General features: G+C 33.6%; 1 protein-coding gene and 1 long non-coding RNA gene across 2 annotated transcripts; one reads left to right on the top strand and one right to left on the bottom strand.

Moving 5' to 3' along the window:
• The first annotated feature begins 3806 nt into the window (after window positions 1-3806).
• LOC147065297 (uncharacterized) lies at window positions 3807-6181 on the top strand. The gene is made up of 3 exons (XR_015071744.1): window positions 3807-3882; window positions 4231-4436; window positions 4861-6181. It is a non-coding gene; the product is annotated as an uncharacterized LOC147065297 (long non-coding RNA).
• A 7882-nt stretch (window positions 6182-14063) lies between these two features.
• On the bottom strand, window positions 14064-24849 carry LOC147065296 (tyrosyl-DNA phosphodiesterase 1-like). The gene is made up of 7 exons (XM_085956467.1): window positions 24727-24849; window positions 24502-24597; window positions 23991-24161; window positions 23467-23635; window positions 18578-18768; window positions 15989-16199; window positions 14064-15261 (listed from the first exon to the last, which is right to left on the bottom strand). Exons 2-7 carry the CDS (start codon window positions 24591-24593, stop codon window positions 15073-15075), a joined length of 1023 nt encoding a protein of 340 aa, XP_085812593.1. The 5' UTR covers window positions 24594-24597; window positions 24727-24849; the 3' UTR covers window positions 14064-15072.
• Between the last annotated feature and the right edge of the window lie 201 nt (window positions 24850-25050).

Below are 25050 nucleotides of genomic sequence, written 5' to 3'. Positions count from 1 at the left end.
TCGTACTTTGAATGTGAGAGTGTGAGAGTTGAATACTCCGACCTGTAGGCCAATGTTATCTGAATCAATATCTTGTAAATCGTGATTTTTGTACGACGTGAGAGGATACTAGGCTATAGAGAATTTAGGCCTGTAGTATCCATTTGTCGTTACAACTATAGATATACCATCACGAATCGCCCGGTGTTCGAATATAGAACTAAGCTCAGCACAGTATACAAAGTATTGAATATAAATTAAATGTTAGAATGTGACGCCCTCACTCAGCGGACAACTTATACTGGTGGATCTATATCCGTTTTATTTATTCACTAATGACACTAATTCATTGGATAGCAGGTACATAGAACTGTCGACACATTCGAAGAGGTAATTCTATAACGAGGTCTACAATAAGGATTTAAGACTATCGTGGCTGTTTCCCATTATCAGGTCGATTCGTTAGAAAGTACCGACATCTTAGTTTAAATAAATTTCAAGATGGCCTCCAAACTTGTCAGTTCATCAGACTTCCACATACCTAAAAGCATCGCTCTTTGATAGTATGTTTCGTAGAAATGTTCCAATCCTCAATAGATGATTACTTAATTTTTTTGAAAGATTTTTTAAAAGAAAACACAATTTAATTAAGACAAGCAAGCATAGTTCCACAGTTAGCAGTGTTGTTGAACACAATTAATAAATTACACATTACGGCAGAGGTTTTCAATACTTTTTCATTTCACGGCGCTCTTCGGATCCAAAGTCCCGGCTACACAGCAGTTGACAACTCCATAAAGTCTCAGAATAGGGTAATAAATGTAAAGCTGTTGCTATTTGTTGACGTTGCTAGATCGTCCACACAGAAGAGGCAACTGGCAATATGTTTTGTAAGCCACAAAATGTTCGCCGCTACATTATTTTTTTCACATTATCATTGGTAAGTAAGTATTTTAGCTATTGGCAAAAATGATCTCTCTCCGTTATGGGGGATGGTTGGAGAAAACACGGTGTGCCAGGAAGGCAGATTTGCTCACATTGTGCAGTAATTTGACGCTGACAATGCTCTGGCGGCGGGTTATCCGCAAAAGATGGCTGTTTCATATTATAACAAATTTAACCTTGGGCACGCGTCCATGAAATATATTTATTATAATGATTTAATAATATAGGTATTTCCTGTGTACAGACACATATTTTGATTTAATTAAAACATTATAAATCACCACTTTTTATCAATATCATAGATAAGACTTTATTGTAAGAAATGAGGTATTTATGTTTAAATTGACAAATATTCATTTTTGTATTTTCTTCTTACATACACAATTTCTTGTTCGTCTGACTATAAGAGCCCTCTCTTCGGTCAATCTGTAAGGGCCAGCCACACATGCCGGCCGGCGTCCTTTGTATGTACCGAAATTAGATTTGATAATAAATAAAGTTATTTAATAAAATCAATGTTTTATAATAATAAACATAAATAAAAACGTTAAAACGTTGAGTTTATCAAAAATCTTTACTATACCTACATATATTAGAGAGAACTTAATAATCTATAAATATGACCATAAAATTATATGTAATAAATAATAAGATGGGTTTAACGAATTCACATTTTACTACGTGAATAGTATAAATATTTTAAAGATAAATTCAAAACATATAATATAAAAGACTTTACGAAACCCTCTATTTCAATTTATTATGTGTTAATACAATGATCCGCGCGAATTTATTCTGTAAAATTGTGTTTTGATCTCTTTTTTTTAATATTGAATAACCTTTCCCAATTCATATATGTAAGATTTATGCAAATCGAAGGTCTCTCTCTCTCAGTGCCGCGTTTTCTGATGTAGCGGTTCGACGCACTAATTTTAAGGCCCCAAAAAATATAACTATTAATTCTCCAAAGAAATCCATACATTCAAACAATTCGTTGTTTTAATTTTCGCCGTTTCCATTGTAAAATTGTATTTCTGCAAAATATTTTGTTCCAGAGTTCCAGAGTCCTGAGTTCCAGAGGTTCTCCAATATGGTCTTTATCTCCAAGGAAGTCTTCGGAAGATGAAAATGACAGTCTATTTGGACAAGACATTCAACCATACTCGGTTCATATAATCGATGACACACAAGAAAACCAGCAACAAAAAAAGCATATTGGTGATTCCCAGAGAAATGTGAATAAAAAATTAAGGACGAGTGGAAAATCATTGGCAGACTGTGATGGCTAGGTCATGTGCACCGTATGAATGACAATGAACCGGTAAAGAGAGTGATGTCCAGCAATCCAATTGGGCGTAGAAGTAGAGGCACTCCAAAGATTTGCTGGTTGGATGGAGCTGCCAGTGACTGCCGTATTCTGGGGGTACCGAATTGGAAAGCGGCCACACTGGATAGGGACAGGTGGAGGGAGCTGTTGTAGGAGGCCAGGACCCACACTGGGTTGTCATTCCCCTGATGATGATGATGATGGAAAATCATACAGTGGTCTCAAAAATAATAATGGTATTTATAAGTTATGTGAATTGCGAGATTCAAAACTTTTAGGGCTGATTTGCTTATACAAAAAATGTGCAACAGCTCTAAATCGCTACTGTTTCCAATTCACAGATGCAGAAAGAGAGAAATTATCGCAACGAAGAGGAGAGAGATCCAACAGTTGCAAACATAAAATGTTGGAAGTATGAGTCTAGACTATTTTTTTATAAGTTAAATTACATTGATGATTGGCAACGGATTTCTGATAAATCAGTGGAAACATATCATGATGTACCAAGCCAGTTGTAGGTACATTATGCAAATAAACATGAAACCAGAGAAGTTTAAACACCTGCAAGAATTAATGTGAGTTATTCAACAATTTTGCTGGGAATTTTATGATAAATTGCCTCATTGATAGTTATTTAAGTACTTTACTATTTCACAGTTATTTTAAAATTATTTTTAAAAGGATTAGTTGTTAGCTATTCCATCAATAGTTTTGGTTTATGCTTAGGATTCAAACAGAAGTACCTATTAAAAAACAGAATGTCATTTTATTCATCCAAGGTATTGAAAATTATGTACAAGAGAGACCTGTTCTATCCTCTGTTCCATGGGATGCTTTTTATTAATTTATAATATTGTAAAAATGTTATGTCAATAAATAACGTCTAAAATATTTATATTGTTTTGAATTACCCCTATACTCTACAACACATTTTTCATGACGAATGTGAGTGATTTATCAATACTATATTATCATATTAAAAGTATATTTATCTAAAAAAAAAAATATCACTAACTGAATCATAATATTATGTGGCTGGAAAGTTTCAAGAACATTCTTTGATAAAATAAAAATATATCTGAAATACACACAGTAAATAAAATTATAATAATTTCTTTAAGGGCACACATGCTTACCTAGAGTTTCTGTTTTTTCATTTAAAGTTGAACTATGACATTGAATACTAGGTATGATTTTTAAAGTGAAAGTGATATTATGTTACATCTCTTTTACGCATGCTAATATGATTAAAAAGTTTTTCTTTCTCTTTCTGTCACATTCGAATTTGATTACCAAAGTTTAAACATTTACTATGCGTATTAGCTGACGTGCTTCGTCGTTTACAAATTATAACATGAATTTAAAAAATATATGTATTTATAATATTAAATATATTTTATAATGTACACAGATTTTTTTAACAACTATATTATATATACTTTTATTTATTTGTCGCATATTCAAAATGTTCTTGCTATATTAAAATCTTTTTTTTAGCCGGCCAAGTAAATCCGTATTTTTGGCCATAGACTAATAGAAAAAACTCTCTGCTGTCAGATTATGTTGATAGCAAATTGCAAGATACCTAACGAAGGAATTGTGTTTTATATCAGGAATAAGAAACACTATCTGTAAGTACAATATTATGTTATTTATTACTGTAGTAGTATTCTGTGTGTTTTGCATATATTATTCAAGTGTTAATTTATTGTTTTCTTAGTCTACATTAGTTGCGTGGTTAGTTTGGAGGTTATTGCGAGAATGCCTGTGATTTCATATTTATTTGTTTGATATAATCTAAGGCGTTCTAGTTGTTATTAAACATGTTACCTACCTGATTACTTTATTTTAGTTAATCAATCTTTTTTGATGCTTTGTATTATCACTAATCCGTTTTAATTACCATTCTTCAAACAGTCGCACACTATAAAAGATTAAAAATCACACTATTAACAGTTCATATGTTATGTTTTTTGCAGATGGAGAAAATGTCTACCGAGATCTTTGCTTGTCGACGGTTTCATATGAATAAGATGGAATGAAATAAATCTTTTAATTAATAATGAAATAAATCCGACTTTCGGCGTACGATCCGAACATGGCGTGATTCATATAATATTATTTATGACGTAGACCATCAAGCATATATACCCATTTTATAGATTTAATAGTACAATTACAAAAGGTAAATATAAAGTGACTAATGTTTGTAACCTATAGCTATGTCTATCTCGCATACATATTTAAAAAATAAAACAATTTTATAATTACATTTTTGCACTAAATTTATTATCGATAATGATATAAAAGTTGCTAAATTGATTCATAATATTCTAAAATATAATATAATTTTGCATATCAGTTACTTGTATCATATCAGGTATGTCATTTGGTAGAGCTTACTCTCCAAGTCTTTTCTTTTTCATCCTCAATATCACTTTGATATTAGAAACATTGTCTTTCTAACACCATTTCAAAGACTTTAAGTTTTCTAGATGCTGTATATTAATTCTTCTCTTCGGCTATATCTGCATCTTAGTTGCAGCATATGGATACAATGCGGCGCCTCCAAGAATCTCTGTCACTCTAGTTTTTTTGCATCGTTCCAGGTCATACTAGCAGCCCGTAACTCCGCCAGATATGCTATATAGATAGTATTTAGCGGCCATCCAGGACGCCGGAATCCGGTTGGCTTGAAGAACAGGCAAACCAGATTGGGATTCTCTTCAGGCACTCGCAGCACGTGGCCGGGCCAGGTACAAAGTTGCGTATTCACTCTCAACGTGATGCGAGGCTATTTGGTGCGTTCTTTTATCTCCCGTTACTTCTAAAATTACCGCACACCCAGTATCCGTCGTAAACATCTGTTCTCGAAGCTCAGTATACGGTTGCTCGGAGCCTTTGTAAGGTGCCATGACATAAAAACTAGTAAGATATTTAAAATAGCTGCTAGAATGAATACATTGTTGAAAGGAAATGAAAACTGATAATATGATATATCAATTAATTTGTCCATCTGAAGTTGTAGATATCAGTTAATAATTATGTGTTATACCAGTAATTAAATGCTGACTTCAAATGAAAATTGACTATTAAATATTGAAATAATATATTACCAGTTTTGATTTTTTTAAGTACTATACTATATCCATGGTTCATATTACAATGTCATAGTAAAACTTAGAAGAATAAAATATGTCGTAAGACGAAATCAATCTTGGGGTTTTAATATAAGTTAAATAAATAGTACACAGCTAATTTGTTATTACTTTGAATACATGCCATGTCTTTACATCAATAAAAAACAGAAAAACAATTTAATAATGTATAAATATTTATATAAGACTTAACAACGTCTAGTTAGACATCTAGTTAGACACGATGACCTCCATTTAATTTCCTCTTATTTTAAAATTCACCAAGATATATCCTAATAAGTAGGTAAGTATATTACATTTGTACATATAATAAGTAAATCAAGTACTTAACATAAATAATTATACTGTAAAATTAAATTACAATTGAAGCAGTATATATGGACCCCACAGAGTAATTAACAATATAATAATTTATATAATTATATCGGGTATATACTATATTGACACATTTTAATGAAGTCTATTTTTCTTGGTACCTACGTTCAATGATAAATGTTGTTTTATATTGTAACATAAACAATGGTAATATGCATTGATCTTTCTGATTTTTAAACTGTGATATCTATTTTATATATCTATTGATTTCTATGTGTATTATTGATACATTATTTATTTCAAATACAATAATTTCAAAACTAACAGTAAATAATATATAGAAAGCGTCATGTTGTTTAGTTGGAACATCTACTAGGAAATTCCATCCAATCCAAATTCAATTTTTACCAGGTGGGTACTTGTAGGTCAGTTATTTTTGGAATAAAATGAATCCCTTAAAAAATATGAAATAAGAATAGAATGATAAATATTTGTGAAAATTTACCAAATCAACATGTTTAACGTGAATATTTTCACACTAAAATGATAAATATTGTTAAGAAAATATACACAAACAGTTCATTCAGAAGTTATGACGTTTAAAAGATCCCGCGAGTTAACTCGTGCGTGGCACTGATCATGAGGTGATATCAGTTATAATCATTTATGAGGAATGGTTATAAGCCATTGGCACAACCAATTTGGTTTTTGACCTTGAGAACAAAATGTACTTTTTACACGGAACCAAAACTCACGGCTGCAGAGACGAATGCTTATACAAAATATGGCGCAGTGGAATCGCCAGCAAGATCAGGTATCATTATTTAGATGTAAGTATACATATTATTTTGAATTTCATAAAATTACACTCGTTCTGGGTGTCTCGTAACAGTAAACTATATTAGTAAATTAGATATATCTTGATGAACTATAAAATAGTGATGTAATATAGACTTGTTGAAAATATATTAAGCATAATAAAATTTAAAATAAAAATTTAGAAATTCAGCCTTTCTGGTTCTCTAATATTCATAGATCTACTGGTTCTGGGATCTACTATTTCTGGCAGTAGACAATTCATATAAAAGTGATATATCTTTTTTTCAATCTTTTCAATCCAAAATGTCTCGTCTTTTTTGATTAATTCTATTTTAACAGGAAAATTATGTCCCGTCCAAACTCCAAATAAACAGACATCTTTCTTAGTAATATGAAGCTGCCCCTGAATCTGGAAGTACCAATCGTGATTTTTATCTATTACCATATTCCTGTCTTTATCTACTTTCCAAAATTTAATTTTTTTCTGTACAATAGCTTCATCTGCACTTATTCCAGCAGCTGAGAAAGGACATTTTATTTCAATAATTGTATCATCATCGCTGATGCCATCTGGCGTTGCACCGATAAAATCATACACATCATCGATAAACAATCCACATCTCTCAATCTTAATCCGTTCTTGTACACTAAGCTGTTGTAAAGCTATTGATTCATTTTCTTTACCATATTTTACCGCTTTCACGTTGGCTAATGATTGGCTATATAATAAACGTTTTACCAAAGGCCCAAATTTTGTATTTTCTCGCCGCTTACACACCTTACCAAAAACAGAGGCAGTAAGAAGGTTTCGTCGCCTTTCTAGCCATTCTGCACATTCAGATTGTAATACGGTGCGTCTTTCTATATCCCTCCTCTCATAGTTTGTCAGTTTGAGTTTTTTCAAAAAAGTTTCTTTTAACAATTGATATTGATTTTTGTCCATATCAGGTTTTTGGCAACTCTCTCCATAATCTGGATTAGATAAAGGAACAGTATGTATTGGTTTTCGCCAAGATTTTCCTATTTTTTTTTTATTTATTTTCAACCTTCTTGATTCTAAGCGATTTATGAAGGCTTTTGGGCTATTTTTATAAACTTGTTTTTGAATTGTGCAATGTAACTTATTTGTATTAAATGCGATTACCGCCGCTGCACATCGTCCCATGTACGATTGTCTTTGAGAGTAGTTAATTCTCTTGCCGCCTACAAATTTTGCAATCATGTTATTAAAAGATTCTGAAATATTAGTAGAAAAATTATAAATTAAACTTTTTGAATTTAGCACCAAACGAGAATTATATATCATTAATTGAGAAAATAGACTGCATTCTTTTAATGCTGGTACATAATTTACATCAAGCATGTCCTCTGTATTTGGTTCATTTGTACAAAAATATGGTAGACAAGAAGTATGGTCTCCAAAAACATGGTGCGGTCCATTAAATAAATCTTTTTTCAGAGCGATAACCTTTTCTTCGAAAGTACTATCTTGTAGTTTTCTATACTTGATTGCACCTATGACGGCTTTCCGCAGACGTCTTTTTCTTGACGCAATGATTTTTCTTACATTCAAGGGATATCTTGTGTCTTTGGTTAATGCCTCTATTTTGCCACAATAATTTCTAATTAAATGGTTTTTACATTCAACTTTCTCGACAGTTACATTCGGATAAGGGTGACAATCAAGAATTTTTTTGTATGTGCTGGAATCTCCATCAGCAATCAATTTTGAATAAATCAATCCATGTGTATTAATAGATTCTTTAAAGCCTTCTAATATTGCTGTAGATTCCATTCCACCTGACGGACCGGTATAATTTAAAAAGCATTTATGTTGTTGAGCAGGGATATTTTTATTTTTAGCTTTGGCGCACAAATCGCAATATTTATTTTTCACATGTACAAAATCTTTCCGGTTCTTTGACCAATGATCGTGGCAGCGCCAGATGCTGCGGAATAATTGCATCTGTATGAACGTTTCGACCAACAGCCGTCTGCAACAACTGATATCATGGGAATACCAGAAGAATCGACGTCACCATTTTCGATTGCAAGTTGTCGCTCTTCTTTCGCAGCGTTTTCCATACTCTTATTTTTGGTTTCTTCAAACCACTCGTACACCTTCTGTTGACTCTTTCTGTATGTTCTTGCTGTAATCGATGGTACGTCAATTGCTGAACACATTTCTTCCAGATTTGAAAATCCACTGCCGATACTGATTATACTGGATACAAATGCGTCACACAGATTCATTTTGTTTTTGTTCATTTCAGTGGTATATAATTTTAATTTTTTACCACAAAGTTTACATTGAATAAAAAATGTACTACTAAAGTTATCCCGATTTTCCCCAAAAATTTCTAAATGTGATAAATTACAATTAAATGGAGAATCATGGTGGCTAATTAATTGAAGTTGTTGGAAAAAATATGAAAAGTCTATAATTCTACGGCCTTCTACACGGAATTTAGGGCTTGAATCTTCAATTTCATTTTCTATAATAAATTCTTCGTGTTCGTGTTCAAATGTGGGATGAAATTCTGGTTCAGGTAGTATGCTTTGAGGATTTCCATGCTCAGGCATAGTCTTCGGCAATATATCAATACTATAATACATTCAAAAATATTAGTTTAGTAGATAGTTAACAGAAAACAAAATGTATAGCTGCTATTAATTATTGTACCAGATTATAATTTTTGTCACAGACACACTAATTTCGAATAAGACATGGCACAAACATAATATAAAAATAATATAAGTACAAATGATCATTATACTTAATTGTGTGTATTAATAAGTAATACGCAAAACTTCCTTTTGCAAGATAAATAAATATTGTGAACCAAAATTTTCTGTGAAATGTGGTTTTTTCAACTATGTATAATTATGTCAAATTATAAAATAATAATTTCAAACCTTTGTGTTTTTAATGTATTAATATTTCCATCTTTTCTCCTACGTCTTTTTTTGGAACTTCCAGCCATCGGATAGTGAGTTCGTGGCATTTTTTGTAAGTACAATCGATATAAATAATTGTGATAATATTGTTAGGTACCTATGTCAAAAACCGAGGATGAAAATTTCGCATTCCCGCTGAAATAAATGACGTTCATAGTATTGCCAGGCTAAACTTTCGAAATTAAAGTTAGTTTTTAAAAAAAAAATTACATTGGAAAATATTATGTAAGTACAGGCATCCATTATTATGTTATTTGATGAAAGTATTCTTTAAAATCATCTGTATTATTATAATCTCGCAAATTCATAATTTAGTAAAAGTTAAATTTTCTGTAATATAAACATCAGTAGGTACCTAACCTATGTTGATTCATAATTTTGGCTAAGTAAAAAATATAGATATTTTTACTTCGCGATGTGTTTGGGGTGTTCTAAATTATGTAAGTATGTTTAATAACAAATGTGAAATTCGTAAAACCTCATGTGTATTATTTATTAAATAAAAATAGTAAAACTAATAGTAGATACAAATGGTGAAAAACTTCATTCTCTTATTTACTAAAATATCAATTCAATAATATTTTAGTAGATATGGCAATACTGGACGACCCGATATATGTCACTGAAATAAAATAAAATCTATCACAATTTATAAAATACATACCTACTACAATCATAATTATTTTGAATGTAGAGGGAGATAGTTATAGAAAGGGACAGAAAACTGATTGCTATGTTGCAATATTAGGCAAAATAGATTGCAACAGTGTTAAAAATTATAATGTATGATTTAGTATGACATAACGTAGAATTGACGCAAATACAAATTTCTTCAGATTTTTTTTTGTTTTGTCCTCAAATGTCAAAATATGTTTTCCTTTTGAATAATATGTTCGAATTTGTGTTTGTTTCGCCTATTTTTGTGTTCAATTTGTAGCATTCACTTTTATAAACATATTTTTGTACAATACTTGTGTGTTGGCGTATTTTTTTGGTCATATAAAGTTAAAATAATACCAGCTAAAGATTCCATACATCATACACCAATTCGCAGGTGGGTCTGGCGGATATCAAGATGGTCGAATATTTCGTGGAAACAGTTGTTTTAAAAAGGTCTCTATTTAGTATTACAAATTTATAACTAACAAGATATTTCATCATTTATTCAATGATTAATGATAAACCTTCTGATACGTAGCTTTATATTATTTCGTATGTCTATAATTGTAGCATATTTAAATAACAAAATGTCCACTCGCTTCCATTAGATTTAGAACCAATAGAAACTGCAAATATTATAATTATACTGAATATATTTTACTACATTATGTTTTATAACATTACAACTATCTATAATAAATCGTTTGAGATAATAATTAAGGGAAAAATTTGTCATCATCACAGCCTATTAATGTCACAAAAATATGGCTTCGTTCTCAATTATCACGTTTCACGGTTTCAAAGAATATTATTTTACGTCATAAAAATACTTTATGTAGTTATCAAATGTTTTACATAAATATTTGACGATGAATAAGCTTCATAATGATATAAATAGTTTTTCTACAAATCTTACGTACTATTCAGGCTTAACCTCTGAAAATACCAGAAAATAGCTGACATGGAACACCTTCCCCCTTAAGTAGGTACAAATTACTATTTTTGATCATATGCCAAGCCATCAATAGGCTTTTAACATGAATTGGTTGTTACCTATGTGCCCATTAGCCCGGTCGACTGGGATATAGGTAGTCATGAATCAAAACCGAGCACAATGTTGCAAGTTTCTTCTGTGCACACAGGCAATGCTGTACCGGTAAGCGGCTAGCTGAAATGAATGAAAAATAAACTTCTACACATACGCCTATGCAACATTTTGAAATTTGTTACACACTACATGTAGATGTTTTTACATTCTGACATTAAGTTACATGTGTTTTGTGAATGATGACAAAAAAGAGATAATGGCCTCTGCAACAAGCCTGAAACGTCGAGGAACAAGCTATCAATAAATAATAATTAAGTAAAATTTTATTAATATAATATAAGATTATAAAGATGTTTTAAAATTATAATCGTGGTCCTAATAGAATTACAATATTTTTTTATTATTGTAGTGCACCAAATTGACACAAAATGATTATTACATATAATCAGTGGCGGCTCGTCCATATGCACTGCGGAACTGCAGCACCCCCAAGCAAATTGAGAGAAATTTAATATTATAATATACATAAATTTATGTATATTATATGAAAATATCAATATTATTTAAGCGTGTACTAAGCTCACCCGCGCACCGATACATCCAATAATTATCATACACCACGATACTAATATCAGAAAGTGACGCATCGCATGATTTTGTGCAGTACCATTTTCGATGGAATATGCTCGAGTGGGCAAAAGAGGGGCGCGGGGCTCGCAGCTAGAAGCTTGGTCTGGTACTGCCACACTGGCAGTATTTCGTGTTGCATGCGGGTACAGCGGCTCTGAGCGCGACAGCTGAGCGCAAGAGCAACGAAGAAATGATAGACTTTTTTCAAGGAAAAAAGACAGAAGAATCAATTTTATAATGAAATAAAAATATATATGTTTAATTTTAATAATTTTGATGTTAATAGTAAAATATAATACAAATAAACATTTTTTTAAATTTATAATCAACCGCAGCACCCTCAGATATAATATCCACGAGCCGCCACTGCATATAATATAAAGTTATAGCAAAGTACACAAATAACATTATTATGTTCCACACATTAAAAGAACCTTATAGTTAGCTAATATAGAAAGCTAATTTGTAATTAAGATTTATTCGGTCACTCAACTCATTGGATTTGTGCTATGGATTAAGATTGTGAGTGTCTGTCTATATTCAACGACCGATATGTCCACAATCTGATATTTGTGAAAGCGACGATTTTATGCTTCAACCGCAGTGGATTCATTGTATTGTACGATAAACTATTACTGCAATAAATATAAGTAAAATAATATTGGGACACTTTGGCAATTATTCCAGCGTTTAGATTAATCAATCTATGTATCTCAAAGGGCCCTGTAGAGGTTAAAAATTAAGAATCTTTGGCACCTTATTCTGAATAATTTGTAGACTTCGTAGGAAAGTTGTACATTATGTTATTATTAGCCCCTGTCTTCACTTATTGCAAAATTAAAATTTTATAACAATATTATTGTAAATATCGTTGTTCGAAAATAGTAACAAAGCATTATTTTGGGACACAAAATGGCAGTTTGAATTTAAAAAAATAAAAATCTAAATAAAGTAAAAAGCCACCAATAACTTTAATTTCATAGTGACAAACTAGATTGATTACTTTTTTTAATATAAAATAACCTTAATTAATAAGGCACCTAACTTACAGCCTATGTCAAGATATATAATAATAAAATTTATATTCTATTGTCTGCATTTTGCAGTATTAAATCAAAAATTATTTTAATAATGCCAACAGCCATAGCTTAGTAACAGTCCTCAATTAAAAATCAATAAACGATACTTCTATACTATAATTTTGAAAATATATTTGTTTGTACCGTCGTGTTGGTTTTTCTTTATACAAGTCCACACGCGCAGTCGGATTTCGACAAAATTTGGAGGGTAGACGGAGGCCGACGAGCCGGAGTGCGTGGTTGGGGTCTCGAATTTCAGATTTAACCCGTTGCACCCCGGAGACAGTTTTACAGTTTTTGCGAAAAATACCGCCGCTTACAGGGCCTTGAAACGCGGAATTTAATGCTGCAACCCTCATTTTTTTATTGAAAATGTCGCAAGAATGTGTACATTTAAAAAATATTGGCGTTTATTTCAGCTCGATCAGAGGTCAAATGGCAAAGTTAGATGCAAATAATTGTTATTAGAATCGCTAATTGGCAGGGAGCCAACCGAGCCGGCGCGGCGCGGGCGACGCAGTGCTGCCACATTAGATCGGAATGCTTCACTCACGGACAATTGTATGTAGCGGCATCGAGAGTGGGGAGTAGTAAAAAATCTATATATTTTGGCACCAGATGGATAAACCACAAATATTGTATATCGAAAAGCCCTGGAATGATGGATTGGATATTTATATTATGTATGGATATTTATATTATATACAAAAGCCTTAATATAATAAATTGAATATGTACTACCTTTTAAGATATTTAGACATTTACAAAAATATACTATATTATGTTAAAAATAAAAATCTCTAATATTATATTTTTTTACTTTTTTAAATTCAATCATTTGCAATCTACATTAAATTTATTTTCAAATATTAAACCATTCCACTCCTGGGCAGCGCCGGGTGATACTGCTAAGTAGTATATATTTACCAATATAAGTTTTCAGCTGAGTGGGGGGGGGGGGGAGGGGCACAACATGCTTACATTAATTTGTCCTATCATTCACGATATTTTATGCTGTAAGACAACTTATGTTGTCTTTTTTACTATGCATGATCAACAATGAGATAAGCCCTGTGACATCATTGCGTAGAAAACAAAATGATAAAATATACCACTAAGCCTCATTTTTGAAATTTCTTTTTCTTATGGTGCCATCTTCTATTGAAGGTTGGTGACCGAATTGCAGTACATCTCCCAGTCCCCGGCCAATCATATCAGATCACCAACGCTAACTTACGGAGGTCGTGTATCCAAGAGAATCTTTTTTTACTTACACCTCTACTGCCTCTACCTTTCCCTGCGCTGGATCTGAAGTAAATCATACTAATGACGGAAAATATGACTAATGTGTGCAGTTTTTTTATGATTGATAGTAATTCTAAGTTCCCTTGGCTTATTGAAGTAATTTTTTTTTTTTAATTTAGTGGGAAGGTGTCATTAAACATTGGCTGTAAGTACATTGCATGTAGAAGTCGCTAAGCTAATGAAATGGCAATGAGCTGGACATGTCACTTGGTGAGTGGACAAACGTTGGACAAATGCCATCAACACACCAAGGGGCACTAAGCGACCACAGGAATACACTAAAACCTGCTAGATAGACAAACTGGATGTATGTGTCAGCGAAGAATTAAGGACCGAGAGGATTGGAAAGAGCCAGGGGAGGTCTTTATCCAACAGTAAATCGACCCCGGCTGATTATGATGATGACAATGCATAAAAGGCACTCAAGCTTATCACGCTAGTACCTCTTTAGAGACATACTTTATCGGTGTACCCCACTTTCATGAGAGGATATATTTTGTCCTCTTTGCCGTTCATGGCATCATTAACTATATGTCTCCAACACCACATCTCTTTGGCATCACTCATCCTCTTTTTCATTAGTGGTTCAAATCTCTACATCATAAAGAACGATTGACCAAACGAACTTTGCCATTTTGATACGACACTACTTTTCCATATAACGTTCAAGTCATTGCGGTCTTTACGTTGCCTATTATTGAGCAACACGCGGCTAAATAAAGCAAGAATAAAGGATGAATCGCTATTGAAGAGATGTGAAGGATAATGACGTGTTGAAAAATCATAATTGGGCTGGGTAGAGTGGATAGACGATGGTGAGTAACGATGTCAGGGGCAGTCGGTGTCTAATCAGGGGTGTTTTACTATTGATTTAAGTTCGTCAAGGGTCAGCCCATCTTCTTCTGTACAACGATATCCCCGAAGCATATCATATATATACGGTATGCCGTCAGGTGGATATGGAGTCGGCGGTAGATCGTAGGGGACTGGTAATCTGCATGAGTCATCAAGCTCTACAGAGAAAAAAGTATCTGATATCTGTAATTCCAAAAAAAATATTTTATACAATCTATTGTTACCAACCAAACAATTACATTGTCATGATATGTGAGGTGATGTATTGGGTCATCATATAAATAATACGGTATTTTAATGATGTATGAAATGATTAAAAAAAATCAATGCCATGATTTCCCATTTAAACTGCTTCAGTTTTTGGAGGGTCTTTCGAACCTAAGCGAAATATTCTGCCATACTCTGAACCTCCCTTTTGGAATTAAGTTTTAATGTAAGTAACATTATAATACCGATGTTTTAATATTATGTTTAATATTAAAATCTATGTAAATTCAATAACATCTCAGAAGCCTATGTCTATAACTAACTATTGGTCGATTACAGCGTGATTAGATATTGCAGAGATGGCTTGATTGGTAAAGCACATTGGCCGTAATCCGATAGATGCAGGTTCGAGTCCAGCTTAGTACCAATATTCTATATAATTATATAATCATAATTATGTATGTTAAATAAAGAATGCTATATTCTTAAATTTTGCGTAAGGTAACTTAATATTTTCACTTACTGCACTGACTTATAAGCTTTTTTTGTTGGTTCCATTGGTTCAAGAAAAAGGTAACAATTGATATATTTATCTTCAAATTCAAATATTACTTTTGTAGGGGATGCGATCATTAATCAAACATTTCTTAGGGGTGTGATGCATAGAAATGGTCCGGAAGCCATAATACAGCTTTATACTTACAACAAATTTAGGTAAGAATAATACTCCAGCCTCATAAGAATACATGTGAAGCATCTTATTCTTTGCATTGTATTTTCCCCAGGCAGATTTTGACATATTGGATGAAGTGAGGAGGAAAAAAGCTGCCTTCTTGGAGTCAGGTGATAGTCGAAGGTAGCTTTTCATGTGCGGTGTGGATCGGCTGCGGCTTGAATGCTCGGCTCGCCATGAACTGCAATAAATCAAATGTATAAAATTCCTTCTGTTATATACCAGTGGTCTCACTGAGAATTTAGTTTTTACCAAGTCGATTACCGTTTCCGAATGGGAATCTATATAAGTATTAGACTCTTCACATGACAGCAGACTTCCGACACCATAGTCATCAGATAAAGTCATCTATCGATTTGTTTAAACTGCCTTGTCTGCATAAAAGAAACGATATAGGAAACTTTCTCTATTTATACGGAGCGTAAAAATATGATAATGAAATACAAGATTTTGGACAGATGAATAGTTATTAAGTAATCTTACAATATAATTAAGTCTTATTAATTTATTAAATACAATGCAGGTGTATTATAATCTGGCCAACACATCTGAGCACTGTATGCGGTAAGAAAAGACAGAATCGGGCAGGACATAGATATGTACGGGAAGGAGCTGGGGGAGGATTTTGACTTCCCCGGGTGGTTGTGATAATGTGTCAGTCAGAATAAAGTTACACTATTATAATAATAACGGTAATAGTAAGATTGGTCAGCAGATCACTGTGCGCCATGGCCCTCCGCTCTATGAAAAGCTTTCTTAGGTCATACAATGAGATTTTGGAGCTGCTTGCAATGGAAAGAACAGATAGATCGATCTAGAGATGTGGCTACATAGCCTTGTCAATGGTGCCCGACCAAAAACTACCACTTATGGGCAAATAGGACTTTGCAGCAGTGGCAAAGGGTGGAGGTAGGCTGTTAAGATCCGACATAAATAGTGCTTACTAAGCTTTGTCAGTCAAACGTATTTTTTTTTTCATATTATGATCTTATTATTATCAGACATGGTTTAAAAAAATACAATGTGTAAATAGTGCCTGTTGATTCAATTTAATTTAATTTCAATTAAACCCTGGCTAACCCAAGCCATAGTAGGTAATACTAATAATACATGCTATTCATACTTCGGCGTGAACGGTTGTTTGTACCTGTTATCGCTTAAAAGTTAATAATCACCTAGTCTAATTAGCCAATAATTAAACCGACAGAGTATGCATTAAAATGATTTGCTTTGCTCAACTAAATGTAGGCAAGGGAAAGGTCAGTACACTGGAGTTGAAGACTTTGATGCGCAAGATGCAAGATGTGGCGCTTGTGCAAGAGCCATATCGCTGATGCCCTAAAATGGGGTTTGGTTCTGGTCGTGTCATCAGTGACTCCCCTTGGTCCAGAGCCTGTATTTTTGTTGCTTTGTTGCAGACCTCTCTTATCTTTCAAATGAATATATTGCGTGTGCTGAAATTACCACCCCTGGAGGGAGTGCAGTTATAGCGATCATACTGTATTTCAACTATATGAGTCCGACGGAAAAAATGGCCGTGCTGCTAGATGCAATACTCCACGATATTGGCGATAGAGACGACGTCATGGGAACCGACGCTAACTCGCAGTCTCCACTTTGGGCACCTATTGATCATCCCATAGGTGGCAGCAAATATATCAAGAAACTCATAGCAGAGCGCGATCTCTCGGTCATCGACAACGCTAACAGCCCGCTTACTTTCGTAACGAAGCGAGGGAGTTCTCATACTGACATTACGCTGGCGTCTGGCCGAACCCTCAGTAGAGTCGGTGACTAGCGGGTGGAAGAAGACTAATCCATTAGCGATTACAGGTTGTTAACATTTACGCTTGCTATGTGTTCCACATCGGTTGGTGTATCTGTCGCATCCCCAGGACTTGCATGACGATTTCGATCAAAGCATGGGGACTGGGAAAAGTTCGAAAGTATCATCACTAGAAAACTTGATAGAGCTTCCTCAAAACCTCTTCCCAATGCTCAAATAGCCGCTTCACAACTGTCTGACATCATTATTAATGCTGCAGAATCCTCCCTTAAATCATACATAATTTTAGATATTTTATAGATAAACAAATATTTTTTGACTATTATTTATTATGGCTTGGGTACGTAGGGATTAATGGAGTTTTAAAAAATAACTAACGCTATCTGCAATTTGAAGTCTTCGTTCAATGAAAACAATTACATATGACTGACAAAGTTTAGTGTGCACTATCTATGTCGACAATGAATCAAATTATCAGGACAATGAATCGGATAGGAATCGGAGTGACTATAACTCAAAATAATATGAAGAAGTATGGATACTCCAACGAATTTTCAAAACTACTGTGGCGCCAAGGGAACTTCGTTCGCTCGTTGCATCCAGCTGCACCATCGATGATATGTTTAAAGGCAACGACACGGCCATCACATTGGATAACGCATGATTGGGAAGGAGTCTAGGCGCATCTCTCGCACAGACAACAGACTAAGAGGAATATTTTATGTTGATTAAATTTAAATGTTATTTGTTTAATATTTAAATTGAAAACATACTGCATGAATTGTGTCACCCAAGCCTGCTTACAGTGAAGTTCTTTTAGATATGGTCCACAGCTCATATCATGAGAGTCCAAGATTTCAAACAGAGTTGGATAGATCATTCTTAGAGGAGGTAATTCACTCCGCTTGTCCGATTTAGTCTTAGACAGACAAAAATTCATTTGGAAATCACCGGTAAGCCAATACTGAAAAGTAACAATGTCAATCATATTAATAAGATGACTAGCAGACCTAGCTGCTTTGCCAGATTGGTCACATAATTATCGTAAAATAAATAAACATTACCTGGTTCGTGACGTTCATATTAAAACAAATGTTAATAAAGCAATTCATATGACTGACAGGAATACAATCAACTTAGAGAAGCTTTTATCTAGCAGTGGGTTGATGATGATAATGGCGTTATAAAAAGATAGTATATATAATGTCTCGCTGAGCCTTTTTGAATTGTATTCATTAGAAAATTTGGCAGTACTGCGTCACCCGCGCCGCGCCGGCTCGGTTGGCTCCCTACCGATTAGCGATTCTAATAACACAATTATTTGCATCCAACTTTGCCATTTGACTTCCGATCGAGCTGAAATAAACGCCAATATTTTTTTAAATGTAGGTACATTCACGTAGCAACATTTTCAATAAAAAATGGGGATTGCAGCATTAACTTCCGCGTTTCAAGGACCTGTACGCGGTGGCCTTTTTCCGGAAAAGCCGTAAAACTGTCCCCAGGGTGCAACGGGTTAAATCTGAAATTTGAGACCCCGACCACGCACTCCGGCTCGTTGGCCTTCGTCTATCCTCCAAATTTTGGCGAAATCCGACTGCGTGTGTGGATTTTTATAAAGAAAAACCGACACGACGGTACAAACAAACATCCAAATATATTTTCAAAATTTTAGTATAGATTTGCTTAAAGCCGGCAGTCATCGACAATAAACATAATATGCATACAGAGTTTAGGCTGTTCGCCTATCGCTTATAAACCCCATACAAATTTCCAGACATGTCTGACGTCACGTAAGTGACGGGCCATATAAAATAGACCTGAGATAATTTCTCCATTAATTCGCTAGTTTAGTTGAGAGTCACTTATATTTGATTCTAAACTTAACTAAACTAAACGGTATTCTAAATTCTGACGATAGATGACTCAATTTTTTAAACATTTCTTTATTATAATTTAAATTAAATACTTGAAGATCTATATTTTTCTTAGAAGGTAGGTTTTAAATAATCGCCTAGTATGGAGCCTTCGCCACTGATGCGTACATACAATATTTGAATTAAAATAATCGGTTCTATCTGTCAATAAAGGATTAGAAGGTCTTAAGCGACGAAAATGTCATTTTGTTAGACATGAACAGTAAATATGGCAATCGTATACGGTATGTAAGGAAATATCGGATATAAATGTAAAAACTGTAAAATCATCAGGACAATTCTCAAATGTGCCAAAATCAATCGGTAGACGATTCGGTAACGCATAGATCGAAGTGAAGATGTTAAAAATACAATAGTGTCGTTTAAATGAGAAATTAGTGCGTTTTCCAAAATGTCTTAGGATAATAATATAAGCTGGTTATTAAAATATGGGTGGGAATTAATCGCACAATGCAATAATCAAAATTCACAAAAAAAAAATAACTTTAACATTTGGAAAATAGTTTTCACATATATTAAATGATTTCACAAATAAATAGATGAAATCACATAAAATAGTTTGTTTCACAAAACAAAAATCATAAATCACTCATTGTAAATATAAATTCACTCAATTTTGACAACTGCACACATTTGTAAAATTGTTTTCACCGATAAATAATATATCGCACAAAGAAAAGGTAGAAATTCACAAATGTCAAACTAATAATTGTAACAATACAATTTTATTAGAAGGCAATCGCAAAAATGATGCTAAGGGGTCAATATAATTAATGTTTAACGCAGTAATATAAATATGTATATATATTATTTGATGTAAATCTACAACCAAATAACACCACCTAGGTATACTTATCTTTTTCGGTTCATCGATATAAATTTTGGTAAATGTGGCGCAGATGCCGTCATGAGATTGTACAAGTATCTTTTTTGAACTAAACCTAATCTAACCTAACCTATTCTAACGTAACCTAACCTAATATAACTTAACCTAACCTAACCTGACCTGACCTAACCTAACCCAACCTAACCTAACCTAAACTAAACTAACCTAACCTAACCTAACCTAACCTACCTCAACCTAATATTACCTAATATAATCTTAGTTTGTGATAATGAAGTAAGTATCAAAATCTATGAGCATTTTAAATTAACAATTATTAGATCGAAAAGCCTATGCGCCGACAGAAAAAGGTATTTATTATAATTGTCTACATGGAATAAACTGTTTTCGTAAAAAAAAATCATAAAAGCTCATGACGGCATCTGCGGCACAATTACCTTAGTTTTAATTAACGTCACTTTTTAAATAGGTATTTATAGTATTATTTGAATCTGAAAGTAGGTACCTAATACATACTTATGTTTTGCCAAAATATTGTTTAAAATCATTAAACCTTATTTTCATAGTGTTTATATTCTTTTACGATTAATTGGGTTACAATAGTATATTGATACGTGAAGACTACTTTTTCCTTAGTGCAAATCGATCATTTGATTGTTGTAGTTGATTTGTGAATATCATCCATTTCCGATGTGACGAACATCTTTTTAAATGTTGTCAGCGCTTTGTGAAAACAGTCTATTCAATTGTGTGAATATACGAGGGTGGGTCAATAAGTCCTTAGAAAAGCCGACAGGTAGCGCGACTAGTACTGCAAGCGGTTTGTTTTCATGCAGCGGCACTACCGATTCAGTATGCTGCGAAGTTTCAATCAGATTGGTCGGGTTGTTGTGTGTTTCTCGTACATTTAAAAAAAAAATTTGCTTGTGGAAAATGGAAAAATGGAAAAAATTGAGTTTAGAGTTGTTATTAAACATTTTAATATAAAAGGGTTAACAGCAAAGGAAATAAAAAATGAGTTGGATTTAGTTCACGGCATATCTGCTCCTTCACTTGCAACTATTTATAACTGGTTAAATGAATTTAAACGTGGTCGTACATCAACAAAGGATGAACCACGCTCAGGACGTCCTGTAGAGGTGACTACACCAGAAATGATCAATAAAATCCACGATATGGTGTTAAGTGACCGAAGATTAAAGTTGAGTGAGATAATTGAGGTTACAGGGATCTCAAAAGGTAGCGTCATTTCTATTTTACATGACAAATTGGGCATGAAAACTATTTCTGCAAGATGGGTGCCGCGTTTGCTCACAGTCGACAATAAACGCAGTAGGGTGGTGGCCTCTAAAGCCCTGTTGTCGCTCATGCAACGCAATCCGGATGAATTTTTTCGTCGCTTTGTGACTGTAGATGAAACATGGATACACCACTATACTCCCGAGACGAAAGAACAGTCAAAGCAGTGGATTGCGAAGGCAAACCATGTCCAAAGAAGGCGAAAACCGTAAAATCAGCTGGTAAGGTTATGGCTACTGTATTTTGGGATGCACGTGAAATTATTTTCGTTGACTATTTGGAAAAAGGAAAAACAATAACAGGGGATTATTATGCATCTTTATTGGACCAGCTAAAAAACAAAATTGAAGAAAAACGGCCTCATTTAAACAGGAAAAAAATCCTCTTTCATCAGGACAATGCCCGTGTTCACACATGTTTACGATCAATGGCTAAAATTGAAGAATTGAAGTTCGAATTGGTCGACCACCCACCGTATTCGCCAGATTTAGCCCCCAGTGACTTTTTCCTATTCCCAAACTTAAAAAAATGGCTAAGTGGACAACGTTTTTTTTCAAATGAAGAAGTCATCGATCGGACAAATGCTTATTTTGAGGACCTTCCGAAAACTTATTTTTCTGACGGTTTAAAAAAAATTGAGAAACGTCTAACCAAGTGTATTGAGCTCCAAGGAAATTATGTTGAGAAATAAAAAAAAAATACAAAAATAAAACCTGTTTTAATGCTTTTTTCTAAGGAATTATTGACCCACCCTCGTATATTCCATCGCTTATCCTCCATCGCTTTGGGACAAGGAAGTATGGCACTAAAACCTTTTCATTCAAACCACAAACCGCGGCTGCATATATATGTCGGGTGTAGATGGGGCAACTTAAATCAAGTCCATTTAATAAGAGACATTTGAACAATTTAGTATAATTATATCTATTTATTTAAAAATAATGCAAATGGAAATTTCTCAATACAACTTTTTTCCAATGCGACCCACATGGCTGCTTTTAAGTTTACATCTGTCAACTGGCTTCAATATTTGTTTTTTATGAAGTGCATTACACTCAATGATCTTTCACAGTATACGGTAGTAGGAAAAATCCACAATATTATAAAGCAATTGTTGGCAATTCTTTGAATTGACTTAAGTCTCACAAATGGACTATTTCACACATGATCTCATCGAAAGAAATTTAAGACAAGTCATGTGTATTCAACCAATTTCATAATTTTATAAATAAATTTTTGAAATATTATACTGTAAAGTGCTGGTGGCCGCAGCAAAATCCTTTGGTGGCCGCACATGAGAACCACTGTTCTAAAGTATGGAATGAGAAAATTTTGAAAACCAAAGTTGAGTTGACTCAACTGAGTTAATATAGATGCTATCACACTCGGTTTTGAAAAACTGAAAATCCACAGCACAGTACAGATAGGTGTGGAGAGAAATATAGGAGATAGCCAAGCTAAAAATTGGAATAAGTATAGAGAAAATTATCGATGGATGATTATTTACAAATGATATTGAGAGCTATCTTCCACTAAAACCCTTGGTTTATTAAATTCACGACTTTCAGTTATGATAGCTTACTTTGGGTTTCTTGCCATAGGTTCCAACGCTCGATGCCTGAAATACAAAATCCCATTTGTCATTCTCGGTTGCCGGTATTTCGCAGTGCTTCCTCATCAGCCATCCGATACGACTTAGTCCCCAATCCGCACCATAATGACCACCCGGCACGGATGCCACGAGAAACACACTGCAAAATTACTGTCATATTAATATAGTATCGAAGATTACAAATTATATTACTATACAATTATCTGGATAATCTAGAAAATAACAGTGGCAAAGGGTAGGCTGTGGAGATTCAACGTAAATAGTGCATACTACACTTTGTCAGTCATACTTTTTTGTTTTCATTGAACTAATAATACAATTTGCAGATGGTGCTGGTTAGTTTTTAAAATCAATCAATGAAAACTGCAATGGCTGACTATAAGTTTAATGTGCACTATTTATGTCAGATCTCTACTCTACTGGAGGTAGGCCTCCACCCTTCGCCACCTGAAAATAAAGTAATTTTATGGAATAGAGATGGCTTGACAACTTACTTGATTTTACTAAGGTCAGAAAGCTTGACAATCTCAATGTATTGAGAAAGACATGGCATGGAGTAGACTTTGAGGTATTGTAGCAGTGAACGTTTAAATCCAGTCGGCGACTCGCCTTTTGTAACACCTGAAGGGTCTGCAAGCTGCGGACATCTTGGACTCATCCATAACCTCAAAAAAAATAATTCAAGCAGTCTATATTTATCAGTTATAGTCAGATATTAGTCAGTTAAGTTCAATAGTTTTGACAGAAATCATGACTGCTTTCGCTATTTTCTATCTTATTTCGCTACTATCAGGCATTTGAAGAAAACTTCAAAAGAAACTTTAATATATATTTACTGCTTTCGCTATTTTCCTATGATCCAGCCTATGTAGCACTTTCATTATCCTAATGTGGCCCTCAGCTTAAAAAGTTTAGGGACCTCTGCTTTAGAGTGTAAAAAATCATAGTCACAGTGTCACAGGCAAATAGATGAATGTGAGAAACAAAATATATTCCTGTTATTACCCTTGTGTGAGATTGCTCCAACCGCTGAGGTTGAGGTTAGCTGTATATATTATTATCCTTATAGATTTGTCATCATAACACAAGATGGACATTTTCCTAAAACACAAATTCGAAATAAAAGGACTGCCAAGATTATTAGACTGTATTATGAAATAATCAATCTATAATAACTAATAACATCAACTGAGTGGGGATTTAATCAAAATGTGCATGAAATATACTTACGTATGTTGGAAACCAAAGCCTAAGCCCGTGTCAACATAATAGGCGTGGGTATTTGGTTTTGTTTCATTTATTGACTCAATATTTGCTGGCTTGTCTCCATAAAGAATTGTTAACGGTTTGTCCCTATAAAAATTACACAATTGATAAATATCCATATCATTTTGAGACTATAATGTGTCATATCGTCCGCAGTTGAGCTGTTAAAACCTCCGATGTGACAATTTTGTCAAAATGGTTTTTTATATTAGCCATTCGGTTAACCCCTTCTGACCGCATATTTTAGTAAATAGTATATATAATTAATCATAGAAACCTCCAATTTCG

This window comes from Rhyacophila brunnea, unplaced genomic scaffold (genome assembly GCF_057557595.1).
Source record: "Rhyacophila brunnea isolate RB1 unplaced genomic scaffold, BYU_Rbru_1.0 scaffold_6, whole genome shotgun sequence".
NCBI classification, from domain to species: domain Eukaryota; kingdom Metazoa; phylum Arthropoda; class Insecta; order Trichoptera; family Rhyacophilidae; genus Rhyacophila; species Rhyacophila brunnea.
Note: the sequence above shows the minus strand (reverse complement) of the source record. Positions and strands in the feature narration are given on the sequence as shown.